This window comes from Oncorhynchus mykiss, chromosome 28, assembly GCF_057628025.1.
Source record: "Oncorhynchus mykiss isolate SJ-2025 chromosome 28, ASM5762802v1, whole genome shotgun sequence".
Classification (NCBI taxonomy): Eukaryota; Metazoa; Chordata; class Actinopteri; order Salmoniformes; family Salmonidae; genus Oncorhynchus; species Oncorhynchus mykiss.
Genome location: NC_143049.1, coordinates 1,897,271 through 1,921,748, shown reverse-complemented (window position 1 = coordinate 1,921,748; position 24,478 = coordinate 1,897,271). Strand labels below are relative to the sequence as shown.

The 24,478-nt window shown below is 44.2% G+C and overlaps 1 protein-coding gene across 2 annotated transcripts; it reads left to right on the top strand.

Moving 5' to 3' along the window:
* The first annotated feature begins 528 nt into the window (after positions 1-528).
* phc3a (polyhomeotic homolog 3a) lies at positions 529-23,749 on the top strand. Of its 2 annotated transcripts, none has more exons than XM_021588749.3 (13): positions 529-729; positions 2,604-2,882; positions 9,340-9,534; positions 9,614-9,766; positions 9,982-10,071; positions 10,504-10,738; positions 10,987-11,790; positions 11,924-12,033; positions 16,017-16,230; positions 16,311-16,425; positions 16,783-16,924; positions 17,433-17,700; positions 22,857-23,749. In XM_021588749.3, exons 2-13 carry the CDS (start codon positions 2,646-2,648, stop codon positions 23,009-23,011), a joined length of 2,718 nt encoding a protein of 905 aa, XP_021444424.1. In that variant the 5' UTR covers positions 529-729; positions 2,604-2,645; the 3' UTR covers positions 23,012-23,749. The 2 variants fall into 2 exon arrangements, with proteins under 2 accessions (XP_021444424.1, XP_021444421.1); XM_021588746.3 differs by having other exon boundaries at positions 11,924-12,171.
* The last annotated feature ends 729 nt before the right edge of the window (positions 23,750-24,478 follow it).

Below are 24,478 nucleotides of genomic sequence, written 5' to 3'. Positions count from 1 at the left end.
CACCTATCCAGTGTCTGTGACAATAAAACACACACACACACACACACACAAAAAAAAATCCTTTAAAGATCTATAGATATGATGGCCCCCAAGCTGATGTCCCTGGATCCTGGTCACTAGAGTAGGCTATTTGTCTTAGTCATAAAGTATTCTTAGCAAAAATGTCATATATTTTAATGAAGTTTGTTTAATAAGTCCCGAGCTGTATTAATTGCATGTGTTTAGGACTACTTTACATTTCAACTGACCCCAGCTTTTCCTCAGTCCTCAGCATATATATATGGGGTCTCTTTTCCCGAGTCCTGTGTCCCCTAGTGGTGATAGTATTACAGTATCTACTGCCAGTAAAATAATTACTATGTAGGTATAGGACCCGACTCCACAATGCTACCTTTATAATGCGTTTCGTGACACAGCCTGAACTTGACTTGATATGTGTTGTTTGTTGCATGTTGAGTAAATCCTTGACTGAGTCTTGAAAATGAGAAATTAGCTTTATAAAAATCCATTTTCACACTAACCCCTCTTGCTCTACTGTATGAGGTCCTCCCGCGCTGCAAGTGGTGCTGTGTCTGGGTTTTCATTCCGTCCGACCCGTTTGTTTTTCTCTCCATTTTAGCATTACAGACTTGACGCATTAGAACATGACTGGGATTGTGACAGTCTGAACCGGTGGGTTTTCGTTCGGTCACTTCGCCATGGGTCAGGTCTAATAACAAATCCAGCCAGGTAACGCTAATGATAGGTGAACGATTGTGCATGGTGCATATATAAGGTTCTTATCGGTGGCCATAGATTTGGCCGAGGAAATAGAGGATGATGCCCAAACGTAATATAATTATTATACGATTTTGTTTTAGTATAATGAATAAATAAATGATCGTATAGCTAGGTTAGTGCATTCTATAGTTGCCAGCACTGCACATCCATCGAGAAAAGGCCAAAAGGGGTGACTGTAGACCAATGCATGAATTGCCCAATTAGATGCATTCCGCACACGATAACGACAATTGTTCATAGATTTTAAATTGCATAACGGATTTGATGCATTGCTATTGCTGAATGAAAATGTGTGTACATTTAACCAGTCTGCTTTTTGTCAGTGCATGGTTGTGGCTATAGGGTTTGGAATATTTTCTCGGTTGAGCATTAGGGGTGTGTTGCACAAAAACTACATACATGTTTAAAAATGAAATAGTTTAGCACCAGGAATTGGAACAGAATCAATATCAGCAATCTATTATGTCTCAAATTGTCCCTTTTTACCAAAATGTTATGAGCAAATTAAAGTAGGCTCTACTTTATTTACACAAATTAGGCTACATGTAAAACATGTGGACAAAATAGCCTATTTCAAACTAGGCCACTTTATTTGGAAGGTTTGTGTACATTTCTTTCAATTTCATTCAACAATTCAAAAACTGGATAAATGTAGTTTGATATAGCCTGTTTTTCAGATTCTTCCAGTATTTTTATGTGTAGGCCATATAAACCTGATGAGTAGGCTATACTAATCAACATGACACCCAAGCGAAGAGGCTTTATCAAAATACATTTCTGATCTATTTATTTTAGGCTATAAGCTATTGAATTTTGGTAATTTCATACATGGAAAAACTTGGAAAATGTCATGGTCATATGGGGAGAAATTCAAAAACAGAAATGCACGTCCATTATGACATAGAAATTAACAAAACTGAATGATTTCGTTGAAAACGCAGCAAATCAAATGAAAAAAAAAACATAACGAACAACTGCTTGATTAGAACTTTAATATGAATAGGCCGACATAAGTTCGACCTGATTTTAGTACAATTCCTTGTTTAGGCGTACAAGCCCCGGTTTCTGATTAGCTATTTCCTACTGACCATTACCTTCCAATAAATGTAATAGGTCAGTTGAAATGTAAAGTAGTCCTATACACATGCAATTAATACAGCTCGGGACTTATTAAACTTAATTAAAATATATGACACTTTTGCTAAGAATACTTTATGACTAAGACTAATAGCCTACTCTAGTGACCAGGATCCAGGGACATCAGCTTGGGGGCCATCATATCTATAGATCTTTAAAGGATTTTCTTTTTTGTGACGCCGTTTGCCCAAATGTCCCGTTTGTGTTTTTAAGGCCTATAAATGTAAATATAATAATTTTCTTCGATTTAAGGTTGTAAGAAATAAGCAGAATGTGCACACAGAGCATGGAAACTTCACTTCTATCAACCTTCAGATTTATAGCCGCGCGAGAAGCGCTGTCTTGGTCCGGTCAAGCAATACCCATCACATCCGTTCGAGCCAGTGCTATTGGCCCCGTATTTGCCCCGTATTCAAACGCACCCAGCACTAAATTGTCATTGACATTGTTATAGATAGGCAGATGCATCTATAATTAGATTTATTTTATGATGGGACAATTTATCAGCAAAATTATGTCCCAACAAATATTATTTTAGGGATGTAGGTGGGATTTATTTTTTACTGAACAATGTAGGGCACCAGATATCAATGTTATTTTCCAAAAAATACATCCATATGTCAAATCAAATATATACAAATATGTTTAGGCTACAGAGAGAGGTGTTTTCTGTGTGTCCTTTCTAGTTGGCCCAGTGATACAGACCGTAGCTTAGATTTACCAGCAGCATGATGGACAGGCAGAGCCCTAAAAAGACAGAGGGAGGAGGAGAGAGTGAGACCAATGGGACTGCTGCTACTGTCACTGTCACCTCTAACACCAAAGCAGTTACAACGGTTGCCAACAACAACGTCGCTGCTTCAGTGGTCATCGCCATGACGACAACCGACAGCACCACGCCCCCAAGCAGTCAGGCCCCACCCACTTCTCTAGGCACCGCCCCTACAGAGAGCCAGGCAGTTCAGGTGAGAGAGGGGACAGGGAGGGCGCCAGAGGGGACAGTGTCAATGTGTGTGTGTTGAACTCCAAATAATGAAGCCACTAGTCTGGGTTTCAGTTTTAGCTAACATTTCATTACTTTTCACTCCTGTCATTTGTCAAAGAGACTGGCCTTTCGGCAATCTCGAAGTTCAATATGCAGCCGGATTTACTACAGTTGCTGATTGGTAGTTGAAAACAACACAAATATTTTTCATTACAACATTATGTGCTTGCCAATTTGGTGCAATAAGAACAACAAGCAACATCACCGTTATGACCTGCTGCGATCATTCTCTTGTGAGAAGGCAGTGTCAATGAAGATCATGTTGTTCAAAGTGTCTAGAGGACTCCATAATGAGAGAGAGAAATAATGATATGGGAAATATTAGCCTACAAGATTCAATCGAGCCAAGTTTGCTTCAGTTGCATCCCATTAATGAGAGAAAAGAAATGCAAACCTGCCACCTGTCGTCATTCCTCACACTTATGCTGATCATCATGACCTGCTTAGGCCTATGTTTGTAAAATGTTGTCATGCTCATTTCAGTTATATTATTTGTCCCTCCTCTTTTATTAAGAGATGGAGTCCAGACAGGCTACTTTAGGAAAAACACACAAACCCTAAAATGACCTACTTAGCAAATTGGCCAGTGTTGATTTCTTTGGTATAACATTTCTAGTGTTGATTCAGAAGTTAAATTCACTCTGTAAGAGTGAAATTAACACTCAGTGGTCTAAAATAACCCCCTAGTGTTGGTGTTAATAACCAGAGTTATTGTTTTACACTTTGGAGAGTAGAACAGCCTAACAAAACCACATCATTATTATCATATTTCCCAGAATTCACTACTGCAAGTAGATTTTTTAATGATTGTTTTTAATATCAGTGTTTTTGCATGTACATTGATTGATTAATCATATGCTACACTAAGACAAATAACATGTATTTTTGTAAACTAATCAAATCAGTTAGTTAGAGTAACAGTTAGCACTTGTTACTGAAATGTTTTTTCCAGGTTAAATGGTTTAGGGAGTCTTCTTATCAACTTTCCTAACCCTGACAGTCATTCTGAATGCAGGCGGCGGGTCAAACCTTTGGATATCCTAATGATGTCTCATATTGAACTGCATATTAAATGTTGAGATTGCTGAAAGGCCAGTCAATTTGGCAAATGGCAGAACTGGCAAGGAGTAGAATGTTAGATAAAAAGACACATCACTTTGCAATCCAACACAATTTGACTTTCAGGCCTGATGTGGCCTGTAAACTCGGAGTTTCCTAACATCACTGGGTTATGGTAAAACTAGGCCATCAAAGTAAGGCCTTATGATATACAGTATGTACGGTATTGTCATAGTTGAATTTGAATGATAGCATTCACCTTGGTACTCACTTGGTGAAAGCCACAAGCCTTTATAAGGAAATAATTAAAGAACCATGTCTCTCTCACAAAGTATTACAGCCATGGATGGTAAACTCTAAAATTCCCTTGAAAAGAAAAGACAAATTAGGCTTTACAGCATACAGTTTTTAAACAACACCCTAAAATGATTTACTGTATCACTACAGGTGTTAATTTCTTACACTGAGAAAGTTTAACAGCGTCAGCACTAAGCAAAGTATGTCCAGTTTACTCTAAATTAAGTGTTGTGTTTTACACTGTATGTCACAGATCCCTCCAGTACTGTTGCTCGTTCCATGGCACACATGGTTCCAATTCCTCACTGATTGTATTTGTAGTGGGGTGTCAATTGTTGTTCCAATGTCCGTTGGTCGTGTGAGTACCTGTGCCTTGTTGTTTTGGCTTTCGTGTCGTGCTTGTATTGTGCATAGATGATTACGGGTCTCGCTGCCAAATGGCTGCCAAATGTATACAGTAGGTGTCCCTATAGGTCTTACATATATAAATTGAGGAAATGTAATTGATCATAATCATTATTTTAGAGATCCACGTTAGACGTCCCTCCTAATGAAAAGGCCCCCCCATCCTGCTGATGTGAGCTGCTGGGCTCCAACGCTGAACAGCGCAGTTGGTCACTAACATCATGGATAAGAAAGTGAACTCGCCATTTCCAAAAAGGAGCTCAGTGGGAAATTGGGGATTCCCTGCTTTGTCAAATCAAATCAAATTGTATTTGCCACATGCCCCGAATACAACAGTGAAATGCTTACTTACAAGCCCTTAACCAACAATGCAGCTTAAAAGAAAATACAGAAAAAAATAAGAATAAGAAATAAAAGTAACAAATAATTAAAGAGCAGCAGTAAAATAACAATAGCGAGGCTATATAGAGGGGGTATCGGTGCAGAGTCAATGTGCGGGGGCACCAGTTAGTCGAGGTAATTGAGATAATATGTACATGAAGGTAGAGTTATTAAAGTGACTATGCATAGATAATAACAGAGTGTAAAAGGGTAGCCATTTGATTAGACATTCAGGAGTCTTATGGCTTGGGGGTAGTAGCTGTTTAGAAGCCTCTTGGACCTAGACTTGGCACTCCGGAAATTTTTAGGGCCTTCTTCTGACACCGCCTGGTATAGAGGTCCTGGATGGCAGGAAGTTTGGCCCCAGTGATGTACTGGGCCGTTGTGATCTGTTGCCTATGTCAACAGCACAAAGGTTTCATTAAATAGGCCTAGGCACAATACTTTTTAATTGCACATTTAATTACACTGACACCTAGGCACTATACTTTTTAATTGCACATTTAATTAAACTTACACCTAGGCACTATACTTTTAATTGCATATTTAATTAAACTGACACCTAGGCACTATACTTTTAAATTGCACATTTAAATAAACTAACGCATTTGTTGGCGATGTTCAAAATCAAATCAAATTGTATTTGTCACAAATGCTGAATATAGTGACTTGCTTGCTTACGAGCCCTTCCCAACGATGCGGTGTAAAAAAACAACGTAATAAATAGTAATGAAAGAGGAATAAAAAACAAGAATGAAGATGTATACAAGGAGTACCAGTACCAGATCAATGTGCAGGGGTACAAGGTATTATGTACAGTTGAAGTCGGACGTTTACAAACATTTAGGTAGGAGTCATTAAAACTCGTTTTTCAACCAATAATTTATTTTGTTTGTTTAACAAACAGTAGATTTGGCAAGTTGGTTAGGACATCTACTGTGTGCATGGCATAAGTAATTTTTCCAACAATTGTTTACAGACAGATTATTTAACTTATAATTCACTGTATCACAATTCCAGTGGGTCAGAAGTTTACATACACTAAGTTGACTGTGCCTTTAAACAGCTTGGAAAATTCCAGAAAATTATGTCATGGCTTTAGAAGCTTCTGATAGGCTAATTGACATAATTTGAGTCAATTGGAGGGGTATGTATTTCAAGGCCTACCTTCAAACTCAGTGTCTCTTTGCTTGACATCATGGGAAAATCAAAATAAATCAAAATACCTCAGAAAAAGAAATGTAGACCTCCACAAGTGTGGTTCGTCCTTGGGAGCAATTTCCAAAAGCCTGAAGGTATATCACGTTCATCTGTACAAACAATAGTGCGCAAGTATAAACACCATGGGACCACACAGCCGTCATACCACTCAGGAAGGAGACGCATTCTGTCTCCTAGAGATGAACATACTTTGTTGCGAAAAGTGCAAATCAGAACCCAGAACATCAGCAAAGGACCTTGTGAAGATGCTGGAGGAAACAGGTACAAAATTATCTATATCCACAGTAAAACGAGTCCTATATCAACATAACCTGTAAGGTTAACCTTCTTCCGCTCAGCAAGAAAGAAGCCACACTTCTTGTTGTGGGTGTGCTTTGCTGCAGGAGGGACTGGTGCACTTCACAAAATAGGGGCAGGAAATGTATGTGGATATATTGAAGCAACATCTCAAGACATCAGTCAGGAAGTTAAAGCTTGGTCGCAAATGGGTCTTCCGAATGGACAATGACCCCAAGCATACTTCCAAAGTTGTGGCAAAACGGCTTAAGGACAACAAAGTTAAGGTATTGGAGTGGCCATCACAAAGCCCTGACCTCAATCCTATAGAAAATTTGTGGGCAGAACTGAAAAAGCAAGGAGGCCTTCAAACCTGACTCCGTTACACAGCTTTGTCAGGAGTAGTGGGACAAACTTATTGTGGGAAGCTTGTGGAAGGCTACCCAAAACGTTTAACCCAAGTTAAACAATTTAAAGGCAATGCTACCAAATAATTGAGTGGATTTAAACTTCTGATGCACTGGGAATGTGATGAAAGAAATAAAAGCTTAAATAAATCCTTCTCTCTATTATTCTGACATTTCACATTCTTAAAATAAAGTGGTGATCCTAACTCACCTAAGGGAATTTTTACTATGATTAAATGTCAGGAATTGTGAAAAACTGTTTAAATGTATTTGGCAAAGGTGTATAACTTCCGACTTCAACTGTACATAAAGGCAGAGTAAAGTGACTAGGCATCAGGATAGATAATAGTAAGAAGAAATAACAGAGTAGCAGCAGCATATGATGTGTGAATGTTTGTGTGTTGTGTCAGTATGCCTGTGTGTGTGCATACGTACTGTATGTGTGTGGGTTTTGTGTGAGTGTCAGTGTAGTGTGTGTGTGTGTGAGTATGTATATAATGTGTATACTGTATATAGTCTTGTGAGTGTTCATGTAGGGTCAATGCAGATAGTCCGAGTAACCATTTCATTAACTATTTGACCCACTGGGAATACCACCCACCACTGTGGCCTGTATGCTCTAGTCGGCTGGCCCTCGCTACATGTTCGTCGCCAGACCCACTGCCTCTAGGTCATCTACAAGTCTATGCTAGGTAAAGCTCTGCCTTATCTCCGTTCACTGGTCACGATGGCAAAACCCACCCGTAGCATGCGCTCCAGCAGGTGTATCTCACTGATCATCCCTAAAGCCAAAACCTAATTTGGCCGCCTTTCCTTCCAGTTCTCTGCTGCCTGCGACTGGAACGAATTGCAAAAATCTCTGAAGTTGGAGACTTATCTCCCTCACCAACTTTCCATTAAAATGACAAGAAAACATTAATGTTCAAAGAACGTTCTAATGTTTTAAAAGCATAAACACTGTTCTCAGCGTCAAACTCTCTATCCTCTCTCTTGTTAAATGTGTTCAGATGTGTTGGCCACGCCAACTCATTTGCCACACCTGATCTTAATGAGTGTTTGTTTATTTTGAAATGGGGTCTTTGAATAGACTAAAATTAACAGCTATGTCGGAGAAAAAAATGACATGCTAGCTAGAGGTCTTCACAGGTCCAAAAAGTTGGACCAGTTCCAAACTGGGATAGGGTCTTTCCCAATCCGGACTTGATCAATTTAAGCTTAAATACGCGTTTTAAATATAGAGACCCGTTCCGAATGGACCCAAGCACAACTAATTCCATTCCGTATAAACCTGGTTAAATCCAGACCGGTCAGATCCGAGTGAGGGAAGCAGCAGTCATTTTTTAAACTACTTTATTAGCCGGAGCTGATAAAGCGTGAGAAGAGGGAGAGAGATGTGCCGCTCAAGCAGGCTGGGGTGGAGCCATACTGTGAGCGAGTGACACATGGAGCAGGGAGGATTAGATATCTCCTAATTTAACCTATTGCCGCTATGATGATTTATGATTGGCCAACAACAAGCTACAAGCGCCACTCTCGTGAAAAGCACGAGCAGCAGCATAAATTATAAAATGTATCTCTCTATTGCAGCTGTCGCGTTCGGATCTGTACTGTTCCTACCGGAAAGGTCAGTTAATATTACACATACCCGTGACAATCATATCAGATCCGACCCAGACGCATGAAATTATTTCGAATTCTGGATCTGCTCAGGTCTCGGGTATTCGGGTACAGGTGAATCTGTAAAGACCTCTAATGCTAGCTCCATCCAGGTGGCTCAGTGGACTAATTCTATAGATCTAGAACAGAAGGTAATAGGATAGAATCTCACTGACGCCGTGCCACGATAAAAAAAATAAATGTGTTTACATGATTAATGCCTAAGTAAGTGAATTTCCATGTGTCCTATCTGTGCTTCAAAACTGTTAACCCAAACTAAGCTAGCAGTGTTAGTGGAAGTTTTATTGAAACATTCTCAGAACGTTATTTAATTACCTTCAAATAACATATCATTTATATTCTCAGAACATTCATAAAACCTCCCAGGAGAACATTCTCAGAACCTCCCTGCAACCTAAAAATGTATGTTCCCAGAACAGGGTTCTTAGAAATGTTTAAAAAATGTTACGTTTTACCAGTCAGAAAACGTATGGCTTCGTTCCCAGAACGAGCATTTCTGGTATCGAACCCTGATCATGCAGGTGCTGAGCTAAATCTGAGGCATTAGTTCTGGGAGCTAACATGAGTCATCAGCTCTGGTGAGTGTAGTAGTTACCGAACCGTTCCCAGATACACAATATGACTATTGTTTCTCTGCTGTCTCTCTCTCTTTAGGTGATCCAGCAGGCCACCCACAGCAGGCCCCAGACCATGGCAGCTCAGTACCTGCAGCAGATGTACGCGGCCCAGCAGCAACACATCATCCTGCAGACAGCTGCGCTGCAGCAGCAACAGCCTTACTGTAGCAGACAGTCCCCCTCCTTACCCTCTGCTGCCAACAACACGGTGCCCCAGTCAACTGGTACCTCTGTAAGTTTAGCACTCTGGTGTCAAGACTACCAAGACTACCAATGCCTAGTAAGACCACTGCAATTCTGTCTGTCTCCAGATCCCCCTCCCAGCCTCTCCAGTAACAGGCCAGCTGATTGGTCATTCTCAGAGTTCCAGCTCCACCACAGGCACGATTACCCAGCAGGCCATGCTCCTGGGGAATTGCTCTGCTTCCTGTAACCAAGCCCAGATGTACCTTCGCACCCAGATGGTACCTACCTTCTATCTCTTGTTGTAACAGTTTATCATATGCTACAAAGCTATCTCCTTGCCCAAAGATCATGGGAAGTAAAAATAAGTAAGCATGCCAAGTTCTCTGTCTCCTTTTCCATTGATGTTTTCCGCTAACTTTTCTACTTATCTTTTCCCTTGCTTCTCTGTCTTCTCCCTCTTCTGTCACTCTTTTCTCTCTTCTGTCTCTGTAAGTTGATTCTGACCCCTGCGGCCACGGTGGCAGCAGTCCAGTCTGACCTGCCTTCTGTCTGCTGCAGCTCCTCTCAACTCTCCACTTCACAGGTCAGCAACCTCCACCAGGGGCAAAGGTCAAAGGTGAAAGGTTAAGCATTGCCAGGTTTTACATACCTGACAAGCTAACTATGTTGTCATCAGAGGACAGCAAACTCCTGCTGACATGTTATTTATATCCCTGGAGGACAAATCATTTTTATACAAAAAATGTAAGCCTATGCACAGGTCGCTTTGGATAAAGGTATGTGGAGGTATGCTAAGTGGAGTGTATCTGACTTGACTTGGTATGTCATTGCTCGACATGATCAAGTTGCAATTACCTAAATATATATCAGGTACAGACAGTAGTGCCCCAGTATGGAACCCTGTGGGACACAACATGATATCCACATGATATTTTTTGATATCAAGCACTTTCTAAGAGACATTGGATGTTAGATTTACATCTATAATAATACTGCAAGTCCTCTCCTCTCTCAGGTCCACAGCCTTGCTGTGCAGGCCCATCTCCCAGGGGCTTTGGCCACTGCCCAGAGTGTCCTGTTGAAGCCATTCTCCACCCAGCCCCAGACGCTGGTCTCCTCTCTGCCCAAGATGTCCATCTGTCCCCTGAGGTCCAGTCAGCAATCTGACCCCTCCACAGAAGCCTCTGGAGCTAAGCCTCGGCTGGCTGACATCACCAGGCTAACATCAGCAAACCAGCTTATCGCGCCTGGTAAGTCAGTCACCATGGCATGGTCTCATCTTTTGTGCTCTGTTGGTTCATATCAGTGTTCTTAAATAATATTGATCCTGAGGTAGGCTTTTGTTCCAGCCCAGAGGAGTTTTACAACACACATCAATGTCTCAATCACTTAAGTCTGTTAACATGGTTTTATTTCAACTCCAGTGTTGTACATTCTGTTCCAACCTAGTGCAGAGGTTTAGACCACCTTCAGGTGTAATAATGTGGTTCTATTTCAGCGTCGTACACTCCTGTCCAGTCCCATGCTGTGGTCAGGCACCAGCTGCACTGTCCTCCGAGCCATAAGGGGGCACCCCACCAGCTCATCATCCAGCAGACCACAGCAGGATCCCACCGGCAGCTGCACCCTATCGCACTGCGCCTCGCACCCCAAGACACTTCCCCCTCTCTCTTCCCTCTTACCCTCCAGCCCCTGGCCACTCCCACCCACACCACCACCACTGTCCAATCCCAGCCTGGCGATGGCCTTCCAGTCCTCTCCTCTTCCTGTGAGCTGCCCACCCCACCCCCTCCCCAGCAGACAGTGGTAGTATCCTCATCAGCCCCTCCACCTCTTCTGTGTCCCAGCCTGCTCCAGCCCCAGCTCCACCGCCAGCCCAAGCCCCCTACCCTGCGTCTTGGCCCCATCTCCCAGGCGTCTCTCCCCAGGCTGGTCCAGTCTCCACCGGCCTCCCTCCAGAGGTTGTCCCTGCGCTCAGTCCAGGCCCTGGCAGTGCAGTCCACTGGGGTTCAGGTGTCGGAGGAGCTGCCTGTGGCAGAGGCGCCGGTCCAGATGCCTTTTCAGAACCATCACCCCCCCCAGACGTTCCAGAATCTATCCCAGACGTTCCAGAATCTCTCCCCACCCCAGACTGTAGCTGTGGACCTGAAGATGCTTCCAGCCACCCTACGCACCCAGACTCCAGAGAGGAGAGAGGAGATGAGAGCGGAGAGGACGACCCCTCCACCCACACTCTCTCCATTGGCTTGTTCAGACAGACTCTGTAAAGACATACAGCTCACCTTTACAGAGAACTGCACTGGTACACGGCACAATAGCATTTACTTTTTTTTCATTACTTAACTTTACCGTTTGCACTATTTTTATACTAAATCGATAAAGCACACTAACATACAGTAACTGCCTCTCTTTCTTTGCTCGGCTCCATCCTCCAGGCAGGTTGGATTTCCCCTGCGTTCCTCCGCTCAGCCGCTCCGTTACCCACTCGTCTCAAGACCCCTCTTACACCAGCTGCTCCCCTCCTCCACTCCTGCCCTCGGCCGCGGTAAGAAGCCACGGCCAATCCCCCTCAGCCACCCTTCCAGGGAGCCCTGAGAGAGCTAGACCTCTCATCCTCACTCACATCATAGAGGGGTTCGTCGTCAGAGAGGCCCTGCAGCCGTTCCTCCCGATATGTCCACTGGTGGGTGTGTTAACCAAGCTCCACAGTGTACACAGGTACTGGTCTTGTTAATTGTCACCAAAGGCACTGAGGCCAGTGTCAGCTCTAGCCTTTTAGGGGACCTAAGCAAGATTTGGTTGGGGGTTGGCCAACAAGCAGGCGAAAACTTGACAGTGGAGAGAAAAATGTACGTTTTTAAAGTTCGACTGAGTACCGTTTTTTTGAGTTGGGCCCCCTAGTGGCCGCTTATGTCACTTATGCCTGGAGTCGGCCCTGCGACTGAGCCCAGCTAGCACATAATGTTCTGAGAACCATTTGTTTCTTAGAGCTTGGTGAGAGCGTGGTTGTCCTTTGGTTATTTTGCATGTTCTCAAATTGTTCTGAGAACGGTAAGAATATTTTCCATAAAAACCACAAGAACTTGAGTAACGTTCTAAGAATGTTATTTAAAAACTTTAGGTCTAGGCATCCCGCTAGCGGAGGGTGTGCAATTCAAATAAATAATCATAAAAATTATGGATATTAAACATTTAGGTACATACAAGTGTCTTATAACGGTTGAAAGCTTAAATTCTTGTAAATCTAACTGCACTTTCGGATTTACAGTAGCCATTACAGCGAAAGCATGCCATGCGATTGTTTGAGGACGGCGTCCCACATAAGAAAAAAAATTCCACTGGCACAGGTTTCATAAATTCACAAATAGAAATTAAATATTCACTTAGTTTTTGAAAATCTTCCTTTGATTTGTCATCCAAAGGGTCCCAGCTATAACATGTTGTGTCGTTTTGTTAGATAAAATCCTTCTTTACAAACCAAAAAGTAAGTTTAGTTGGCGCCATCGATTTGAGTAATCCACTCGTTCAACATGCAAAGAAAGGAATCCAAAAATCTACCTCTAACTTTTTCAACAAGTCAAAATATGTTTCTATTTACTACTCAGATACCCTCAAATGTAATCAAACTATATTATTTCTTACGGAAAGAAGTATATTCAATAGGAAATAGGATTATTCAATAGGAATAGGATTTTAGCAGGTCTTCTGTCTTCATCACACGTTCATACATGAATTTCCAAGACTGTGTCCCTGTACTAAAACTCATATTTCTTATTCGTTTTGGAAGTTACAAGCCTGAAACCTTGAACAGACTACTGACACCCTGTGGAAGCCATAGAAATTGCATCCAAATTGTTAGAATTCAGTATACCCCTATACTTTCATACCTTAAGGGAACATTTTGACATTTGCCATATGGTTAGTAAGAAAGACTACATTGCAAATGTACGGTCCCTTACTAGACGTCCGAAAACGTTTGTAAAATTCGCGGACAGCGTTGGGCCGTGCGGCAGGGCCGGATCTTCCAGGAAGTCATCAAACAAACTCTCTCGGACATTCGGTTTCCGTTTTATAAAATAATCAAATTTTGGTCATTTTTCCGCTGTCCCGGTAAATCCCACAAGAGGGCGAATGGAATCATATTGCAAATGTACAAAACATCACGAATCACGACATGGCCTTATCTCCTAAACGGAAAATATTTAGAAGCCGAAACTTGGTGAGCATAGGTTTGGCATAATGGGCAGTTGGCCCTGAACAAGATGGCGTCTAGGCCTCAACGGCTTTTGAGTTATGGCCATTTTTCTGGGATTAAAGGTCCAAAATGAAAATAGAGCAATACTTTTTCCGCTTCACGTCAAAGTAAAGGAACCTACGGTGGTCAGTAAAAAAATAACCAGCCATTTATCTATCGTCATTTAGGAGAAATCGTACAATGTCAAATTGGTGATGTTCAAAAATAGTTTTATTTTATTTTTTTAAACAGTTACAGATCCAGTTGCAGCGTGTTCATACAAATCTTTTTAAAGTGTGCTTCGGAGCACTGCGAGATTTCTGTGATTTTCTGAAATAACACACACTCACTAAACCCTCCGTAAATAAGTCAGTTCTTAACATAAAGACTTAAAACTCAAAATTCTATAATTGCCTACCCCAAGGAGGATATGTGTTCACTTTCAGCTTCCTGTGTAAACCGGAAGTGCCTTAAAATGGTGTCATAGGTGCTGTTTCGAAGGGTTAAAAAGGTCAGATCTTTTCAAAACTTCATATGTGTGATTAAGCAACCCCCATGAACTGTAAGTCAGTCATTTCTCCCAACAGATGTCAAAGAAAAGCTCTCTCTCACACACACACACACACAGCAAGGATGGAGTGACAAAGTGCGGTGCTTAAAGACACACAGAGCCTGCAATGGCATTTCCATATTCTCTAGGCCGTGCCGAGTTCAACGAGATGCCCCGCTTGACCGTAGCTCGCTCTGAGTGGAGCGACCGTGAAAAAAGTAGGCCCAAAATTAAGCCTGGCCCTAAATATCATTTGCTTTTGGGTGACAGTGAGAGAACCGTTAGGGGGAGAAGCACAATTCGACCTCAGATACGTTCCTGAGGTCGTCCCGATCTGCTCAAGCCTAACCTTGACCGTGTAGCATTAACCCTTAACAGTTAATCAGGGTTTTTTGATCTCACAGATTACAATGACATCTCTCCCCATAGGAATACATTGCCTGCTCCTCTAAAGTCAACCTGAAGCCTATGTGGGTTATGAATGCCTTATGAACCTGTCTTCAATGACAGTCCATCAGGACACTGAGGTCTACCTGTGTCGATTCTAAGCTTCCTGAAGCAACCGGAAGTGGTTAAAATCACCCTAAACGTGTTTTTCCATACCCAACCATCAGTTTGTGATAAATAGTGCATTCAACCCTGTGTAAATCGGTCAGTTCTTAACGTAAACACTTAATACTCAGGATTCTGTAAAGGCATACCCCAATCAGGTTAGGAGTTAACTTATAGCTGTTTCCTGTGCCAAACGGAAGTTCCTTAAATGGTGTCATAGTGGCTGTTTCAGATCTTTTCAAAACTTCATATGTGTGATTAGGCGACCCCCATGAACTGTAAATCAGTCATTTTTCCCATAAAATTTCAAAGAAAAACTAAATCACACACACACGTGAGTAGAGACAGACTGTGCCTGCAATAGCTAAAAAAGAACCGTCAGACCTAGAGTTCTGAAACGTTTGAAACCTGTTCTAGACCTCAGGTCGATGGTGAGTTACTTGGCTCTAGAAGGCTCTCGGACCGAGAAACAGCCTCGTACATTTGCAGTGACTTCAATTCATTTTGACCATTACGAAAATGACGACATTTAGAAAAGTCTCAGACGCAAGACTAGGTGCATTGAAACCGGCTCGGCTCATAAACGGACCCCAACGTTTCTGTCCGATAGCTCATTCAAGGACCCCGTAGCAAGGCATGGAAAAAAGTGGATTTTCAGCACCAATTAGGGTCTTGCTCGGGCACCGAATGACCTATCGAGCCGAAACTCGGGATTTGGGGTCGCCTCACATAGGCCTACACATAATGTCCGAACTGGACCCGCAGCTAGAACGTTGTTGTTCTGTTCTGCCCCTGAACAGGCAGTTAACCCCCTAGGCCGTCATTGAAAATAAGAATTTGTTCTTAACTGACTTGCCTAGTTAAATAAAGGTTATATAACCTCTGCAACCAACAAGTTCACATTTCCAGTGTCAGAACGTTTATAAAATGTTCAGTTTTACAGGTCAAGAAACGTATGGCTTCATTCCCGGAACCAATGAGAAACCAAAAACGTACGTTCCCACATCTTCCAAGAAACCAAATGTGCTAGCTGGGAGAGTAGCTTAGTCCCAGCCACACCTCCCTCACTCTGACAGCACTGCATCAAGAACCAACAACCTCCCAAATACAAAATACAAAATCTTGAACAAGCAGTCTCCCACTGGTATATGTTGTGTACTGTATGTGATACAGTGGTGTGTTCCTGCTTCAGATGGGCCGTTCCTCTTTGGGGGCAGACCAGCAGGCCACGCTTCCTGAAGCCCGGGAGGTGAGAACCAATGGGGATCCAACACTTGAGATGAGAACCAATAAGGATTCAGCTATAGAATTGAGAACCAATGTGGATCGAGTGCCAGAGGAGAGCCTGATGGATGCTGAGCAGCCAGACAATGACTCAGACATGGATGATACCCCCACCCAGGACGGTCAGTTCCGGTGTGTCTGTGTGTCCGTCCATCTGTCTGTGTGTCTGTCTAACAGCTTGTCATCTCCTGCTGTACTATAGAACCTGCTGCTGAGAGCTTGGTAGATGTGCTGCAGTGTGAGTTCTGTGGGAAGAGGGGCTACGTTCACACCTTCCTCCGATCCAAACGATTCTGCTCCATGACCTGTGTCAAGAGGTGAGTCCTGTAGGGTTGCACCATTTCTGGGGTTTCCAGATATCCCAGTTGGAAGATTCCTGTAGTTCCTGGTTATTCACTCCTGATTCCAGGAACCTGTATTTCTTGAAAAATCTGAATTTTGGAACATTATTCCCGAGCCAGATTAAGCTCCTCAAGCCGATTTGTAGTCAAAAGCCATGTGTAAATGTTCTCTTCCAGGATCCAGGGGAATCTAGACACCACAACTGGGATGTTTTGAACATTATGGTGTTCTGTGGAATATCTCCCCTGAATGGCTAAACTCCAGAAACTTTTTATCTACACATCTCATCTCTCTCGCTCTCTCTCTCTCTGTCCCCTCCCCACTCCTGTCAGGTTCAATGTGAGCTGTACAAAGCGTCTGAGCGTGTTGAAGGTGGACAAGGCCAGTCGTTGGGGCCACAGGCCGATGGGCCGTAGAGGACGTCCCTCGGGGAGGGTCAACGGGGGCACCAGAGAACACTTCCTCCTCAGACAGGTCAGATGTCCTAGCCTGGTCCCAGATTTAACATAACTAGCTAACTATCCTATGGTCAATGCCAATCACGACAAGACAGTTTGCAAAACAACACAAACCAGGCAACAGTAAACATGTCGTCCTCCACGAATGATGAAGCGCCCGCCTTAACATTTCTGTTAATAACTATAGCTCCCGTCTTAGGACAATCAATTTTGTCACTGCCGGATCTCTATGGCAAGACGCATCATTCACCCAAGTTGTCAAATTCGGGCCAGTGCTGTTTGAGATATTGCGTGTGACTAACGCACAAGTGAATGGACATACAGAGACAGCTCTACAGTCCCCTCCCCAATTTCATCATGGGGGACAACAAATCTGAAACCAGGCTAGGTCAATCAGTCAGAATTGATATTAACAACTTTGCAATTCTCTGGTCTACTTACAGTATGAAACCCCAAACTGTTATCACTCAGAATATTCCATAGGTAAAGGTCTGATTGTAGTCATGTTGGTTTTTCCACTGCAGGTGCAGGGGCCGTACGGTTCTGAAGAGACCCAGAGAACATTGAGGGGGGAAGAGGAGGCTGAGGATGAGCCCCCTGTCCCCATGATCACCAGGCTGCGCCGGCAGGAAGAGAGGGAGAGGGTGCAGGAGAGAGAGAGGGAGCAGGGAAGACAGAGGAAAGACACATTCATATCCTCTGGTGAACAGACCACAGGAGGTCAAGAATGTAGTGACAATCCAACACAGTGGAGCGTGGGTCAAGTCTGCTCCTACATCAACTCTCTACCAGGTATCATGAATATGTCCTACCATGGGACTTAAAGCTGCTGTAACCAATACTGTAATGGATGTAAACTCAGCAAAAAAAAGAATTGTCCTCTCACTGTCAACTGTGTTTATTTTCAGCAAACTTAGCATGTGTAAATATTTGTATGAACATAAGATTCAATAACTTAGACATAAACTGAACAAGTTCCACATACATGGAATAATGTGTCCCTGAACAAAGGGGGGGTCAAAAGTAACAGTCAGCATCTGGTGTGGCCACCAGCTGCATTAAGTACTGCAGTGCATCTTCTCATGGACTGTACCAGATTTGTCAGTTCTTGCTGTGAGATGTTTCCCCACTCTTCCACCAAGGCACCTGCAAGTTCCCGGACATTTCTGGGGGGGGTGGCGGGGATGGCCCTCGCCCTCACCCTCCGATCCAACAGGTCCCAGAGGTGCTCAATGGGTGCTCAATGGGATTGAGATCCGGGCCCTTCGCTGGCCATGGCAGAACACTGACATTCCTGTCTTGCAGGAAATCACACACAGAACGAGCAGTATGGCTGGTGGTATTGTCTTGCTTGGAGGGTCATGTCAGGATGAGCCTGCAGGAAGGGTACCACATGAGGGAGGAGGATGTCTTCCCTGTAACGCACAGCGTTGAGATTGCCTGCAATGACACCAAGCTCAGTCCGATGATGCTGTGACATACCACCCCAGACCCTCCACCTCCAAATCGATCTCGCTCCAGAGTACAGGACTCTGTAACGCTCATTTCTTCAACTTTAAACGCAAATCTGACCATCACCCAGCTGAGACAAAACTGCAACTCCTCAGTGAAGAGCACTTTTTGCCAGTCCTGTTTGATCCAGCGACGGTGAAATTGTGCCCATAGGCGATGTTGTTGCCTGTGATGTCTGGTGAGGACCTGCCTTACAACAGGCCTACAAGCCCTCAGTCCAGCCTCTCTCGGCCTATTGAGGACAGTCTGAGCGTTCCTGGTGTAACTCGGGCAGTTGTTGTTGCCATCCTGTACCTGTCCCGCAGGTGTGATGTTCGGATGTACCGATCCTGTGCAGGTGTTCTTACACGTGGTCTGCCACTTCGAGGACGATCAGCTGTCCGTCCTGTCTCCCTGTAGCGCTGTCTTAGGCGTCTCACAGTACGGACATTGTAATGTATTGCCCTGGCCATATCTGCAGTCCTCATGCCTCCTTGCAGCGTGCCTAAGTCACTTTCACACATATGAGCAGGGACCCTGGGCATCTTTCTTTTGGTGTTTTTCAGAGTCAGTAGAAAGTAGAAAGGCCTCTTTAGTGTCCTAAATTCTCATAACTGTGACCTTAATTAATACTTCCGGCGCCGACAGAGATGGCCGCCTCGCTTCGCGTTCCTAGGAAACTATGCAGTTTTTTGTTTTTTTACATGTTATTTCTTACATTAGTACCCCAGGTCATCTTAGGTTTCATTACATACAGTCGAGAAGAACTACTGAATATAAGATCAGCGTCAACTCACTATCAGTACGACCAAGAATATGTTTTTCGCGACGCGGATCCTGTGTTCTGCCTTACAAACAGGACAACGGAGTGGATCCCATGCAGCGACCCAAAAAAACGACTCCGAAAAAGAGGGAAACGAGGCGGTCTTCTGGTCAGACTCCGGAGACGGGCACACCGTGCACCATTCCCTAGCATTCTTCTTGCCAATGTCCAGTCTCTTGACAACAAGGTTGATGAAATCCAAGCAAGGGTAGCATTCCAGAGGGACATCAGAGACTGTAACGTTCTTTGCTTCACGGAAACGTGGCTTACTGGAGAGACGCTATCCGAGGCGGTGCAGCCAACAGGTTTCTCCACGCATCGCGCAGACAGAAACAAACATCTTTCTTGTAAGAAGAGGGGCGGGGGCGTATGCCTTATGACTAACGTGACATGGTGTGATGAAAGAAACATACAGGAACTCAAATCCTTCTGTTCACCTGATTTAGAATTCCTCACAATCAAATGTAGACCGCATTATCTACCAAGAGAATTCTCTTCGATTATAATCACAGCCGTATATATCCCCCCCAAGCAGACACATCGTTGGCTCTGAATGAACTTTATTTGACTCTTTGCAAACTGGAAACCATTTATCCGGAGGCTGCATTCATTGTAGCTGGGGATTTTAACAAGGCTAATCTGAAAACAAGACTCCCTAAATTTTATCAGCATATCGATTGTGCAACCAGGGGTGGAAAGACCTTGGATCATTGTTACTCTAACTTCCGCGACGCATATAAGGCCCTGCCCCGCCCCCCTTTCGGAAAAGCTGACCACGACTCCATTTTGTTGATCCCTGCCTACAGACAGAAACTAAAAAAAGAGGCTCCCACGCTGAGGTCTGTCCAACGCTGGTCCGACCAAGCTGACTCCACACTCCAAGACTGCTTCCATCACGTGGACTGGGACATGTTTCGTATTGCGTCAGACAACAACATTGACGAATACGCTGATTCGGTGTGCGAGTTCATTAGAACGTGCGTTGAAGATGTCGTTCCCATAGCAACGATTAAAACATTCCCTAACCAGAAACCGTGGATTGATGGCAGCATTCGCGTGAAACTGAAAGCGCGAACCACTGCTTTTAATCAGGGCAAGGTGTCTGGTAACATGACCGAATACAAACAGTGCAGCTATTCCCTCCGCAAGGCTATCAAACAAGCTAAGCGTCAGTACAGAGACAAAGTAGAATCTCAATTCAACGGCTCAGACACAAGAGGCATGTGGCAGGGTCTACAGTCAATCACGGACTACAGGAAGAAATCCAGCCCAGTCACGGACCAGGATGTCCTGCTCCCAGGCATACTAAATAACTTTTTTGCCCGCTTTGAGGACAATACAGTGCCACTGACACGGCCTGCAACGAAAACTTGTGGTCTCTCCTTCACTGCAGCCGAGGTGAGTAAGACATTTAAACGTGTTAACCCTCGCAAGGCTGCAGGCCCAGACGGCATCCCCAGCCGCGCCCTCAGAGCATGCGCAGACCAGCTGGCCGGTGTGTTTACGGACATATTCAATCAATCCCTATACCAGTCTGCTGTTCCCACATGCTTCAAGAGGGCCACCATTGTTCCTGTTCCCAAGAAAGCTAAGGTAACTGAGCTAAACGACTACCGCCCCGTAGCACTCACTTCCGTCATCATGAAGTGCTTTGAGAGACTAGTCAAGGACCATATCACCTCCACCCTACCTGACACCCTAGACCCACTCCAATTTGCTTACCGCCCAAATAGGTCCACAGACGATGTAATCTCAACCACACTGCACACTGCCCTAACCCATCTGGACAAGAGGAATACCTATGTGAGAATGCTGTTCATTGACTACAGCTCGGCATTCAACACCATAGTACCCTCCAAGCTCGTCATCAAGCTCGAGACCCTGGGTCTCGACCCCGCCCTGTGCAACTGGGTACTGGACTTCCTGACGGGCCGCCCCCAGGTGGTGAGGGTAGGCAACAACATCTCCTCCCCGCTGATCCTCAACACTGGGGCCCCACAAGGGTGCGTTCTGAGCCCTCTCCTGTACTGCCTGTTCACCCACGACTGCGTGGCCACGCACGCCTCCAACTCAATCATCAAGTTTGCGGACGACACAACAGTGGTAAGCTTGATTACCAACAACGACGAGACGGCCTACAGGGAGGAGGTGAGGGCCCTCGGAGTGTGGTGTCAGGAAAATAACCTCACACTCAACGTCAACAAAACTAAGGAGATGATTGTGGACTTCAGGAAACAGCAGAGGGAACACCCCCCTATCCACATCGATGGAACAGTAGTGGAGAGGGTAGCAAGTTTTAAGTTCCTCGGCATACACATCACAGACAAACTGAATTGGTCCACTCACACAGACAGCATTGTGAAGAAGGCGCAGCAGCGCCTCTTCAACCTCAGGAGGCTGAAGAAATTCGGCTTGTCACCAAAAGCACTCACAAACTTCTACAGATGCACAATCGAGAGCATCCTGGCGGGCTGTATCACCGCCTGGTACGGCAACTGCTCCGCCCTCAACCGTAAGGCTCTCCAGAGGGTAGTGAGGTCTGCACAACGCATCACCGGGGGCAAACTACCTGCCCTCCAGGACACCTACACCACCCGATGTCACAGGAAGGCCATAAAGATCATCAAGGACATCAACCACCCGAGCCACTGCCTGTTCACCCCGCTATCATCCAGAAGGCGAGGTCAGTACAGGTGCATCAAAGCTGGGACCGAGAGACTGAAAAACAGCTTCTATCTCAAGGCCATCAGACTGTTAAACAGCCACCACTAACATTGAGTGGCTGCTGCCAACACACTGACACTGACTCAACTCCAGCCACTTTAATAATGGGAATTGATGGGAAATGATGTAAATATATCACTAGCCACTTTAAACAATGCTACCTTATATAATGTTACTTACCCTACATTATTCATCTCATATGCATACGTATATACTGTACTCTATATCATCGACTGTATCCTTATGTAATACATGTATCACTAGCCACTTTAACTATGCCACTTTGTTTACATACTCATCTCATATGTATATACTGTACTCGATACCATCTACTGTATCTTGCCTATGCTGCTCTGTACCATCACTCATTCATATATCCTTATGTACATATTCTTTATCCCCTCACACTGTGTACAAGACAGTAGTTTTGGAATTGTTAGTTAGATTACTTGTTGGTTATTACTGCATTGCCGGAACTAGAAGCACAAGCATTTCGTTACACTCGCATTAACATCTGCTAACCATGTGTATGTGACAAATAACATTTGATTTGATTTGCCTACCATCTGTAAGCTGTTAGTGTCTTAACTACCGTTCCACAGGTGCATGTTAATTGTTTATGGTTCATTGAACAAGCATGGGAAACAGTGTTTAAACCCTTTACAATGAAGATCTGTGAAGTTATTTGGATTTTTACAAATTATCTTTGAAAGACAGGGTCCTGAAAAAGGGGCGTTTCTTTTTTTGCTGAGTTTATATACAGTCTCTTATACAATATCACTGGGGCCAGTAGTTTTTCCTGCATAGGCCACATCTCCTGGCCCTAAACTCCTCTCTTTCCACCTTCCTGTTCCTCTCCCCCCACTCTCTTCATTCTCCCACCTCTCTCTCCACCCTTTTCCTCCTTTAGGTGGGCGGGACATATCAGAGGAGTTCCGTTCCCACGAGATTGACGGCCAGGCCCTCCTATTGCTGACAGAGGACCACCTGATGACAGCGATGAACATCAAACTAGGACCCGCCCTCAAACTCTGTGCCCACATCAACTCTCTGAAGGAACCATGAGCACAGGACAGGGCCCATCTGGTCAAAAATAGGGTACTATATAGGAGATGCGAACGGGAGGAGCACCCTTATCAGACTTAGAGGATATGAGATTCTTAGAAATGACACACAAACAAATATACTTGCTCTCTACCTTAACTCTTTGAGAAGCAGCGAGTTAACTGTTCATCTGTGTGTCAGTCATCATTCAACACATTAACAACCATCTATCATCGTAGTGATTGTAGCAATAAGGCTCAAGGTGGCCTTTTTTCTGTGTTACATTGTAAGTACTGTACATGGTGTTTAAACTTAAGTTTAAAGAATTGTATTTAAATGTTTTCAAAATGTTATTCTCTGAAGACCGTTTTCCAAGCCTGAGAGGAGTTGGCATTTAACAATGACTCAGTATGTGCCCCAAATGGCACCCTATTCCTTAGTGCGCTACTTTTGACCAGGACCCATAAGGCTCTGGTCAAAAGTAGTGGACTATATAGGGAATATGGTGCCATTTGGGATGTATCCAGATTGACTGAAGTTGCATATGAGGAAATCCACTTCCAACCCGTGCAGCATAGCAACTGCAGAGCAACCAGGAAGTGCCTTGTGAATTCCAAGGTTGAGACATTAGATCAAGTAACATGTTTATTACTGCTATAATAAATACACCAAAATATATATATATAAACGCAACATGTAAAGTGTTGGTCACATGTTTCATGAGCTGAAATAAAAGATCACTGAAATGTTCCACTCACACACACAGCTTATTTCTCTCAAATTCTGTGCACTAATTTGTTTTCATCCCTGTTAGTGAGCATTTCTCAGTTGCCAAGATAATCCAGCCACCTGACAGGTTTGGCGCATCAAGAAGCATGATCATTACACAGTTGCAACTTGTGCTGGGGACAATAAAAGGCCACTCTAAAATGTGCAGTCTCGTCACACAACACAATGTCTCAAGTTTTGAATTTAATGTTAATTTCGCTACCAAAAACCGCCTCCAATGTCGTTTTTAGAGAGGATGTCAGTACGTTCAACAAGTGCAGACCACGTTGTGGTAATCCATGGGGTGTTGGGTTTGAGCACACAAACGGACACAGAGACGGGGAGGTTCTAGAAAACACGCCTTTACTGGTCAACATAAAATAAATGTAATAACGGAGTTGGGCCGCCTCCTCGTATTCGGCTCCGGGTGCTTCGTTCCCATCTGTTGGTCCACTCCCTGCCTCTCATTTTCTCTCCCACGGTGCTCCCTGTACATGGCCTGCACGACTGGTTGGCACTCTCCCCTAATTGGTGGCATCAGTGTCGTGGTGCCCACCCCGGGTACTCCCAGCAGAGGGAGCCAACGTCGCGGCACGTACCTCCCCTCTATCACCAACCCCTGGGGTAGACCTCCGGGATACCCACACAATGCCATACACGTTGTGGTGAGCGGTTTGCTGATGTCAACGTTGTGAACAGAGTGCCCCATGGTGGCGGTGG

What these genes read in the sequence shown, in the direction of transcription:
- phc3a (XM_021588746.3), top strand. Translation starts at nt 2,646, where the DNA reads ATGATGGACAGGCAGAGCCCTAAAAAGACAGAGGGAGGAGGAGAGAGT. An exon ending in CTCAACTCTCCACTTCACAG is followed by an intron (nt 10,072 to 10,503) that starts GTCAGCAACCTC and finishes CTCCTCTCTCAG; the next exon opens with GTCCACAGCCTTGCTGTGCA. An exon ending in CTACATCAACTCTCTACCAG is followed by an intron (nt 17,701 to 22,856) that starts GTATCATGAATA and finishes TTCCTCCTTTAG; the next exon opens with GTGGGCGGGACATATCAGAG.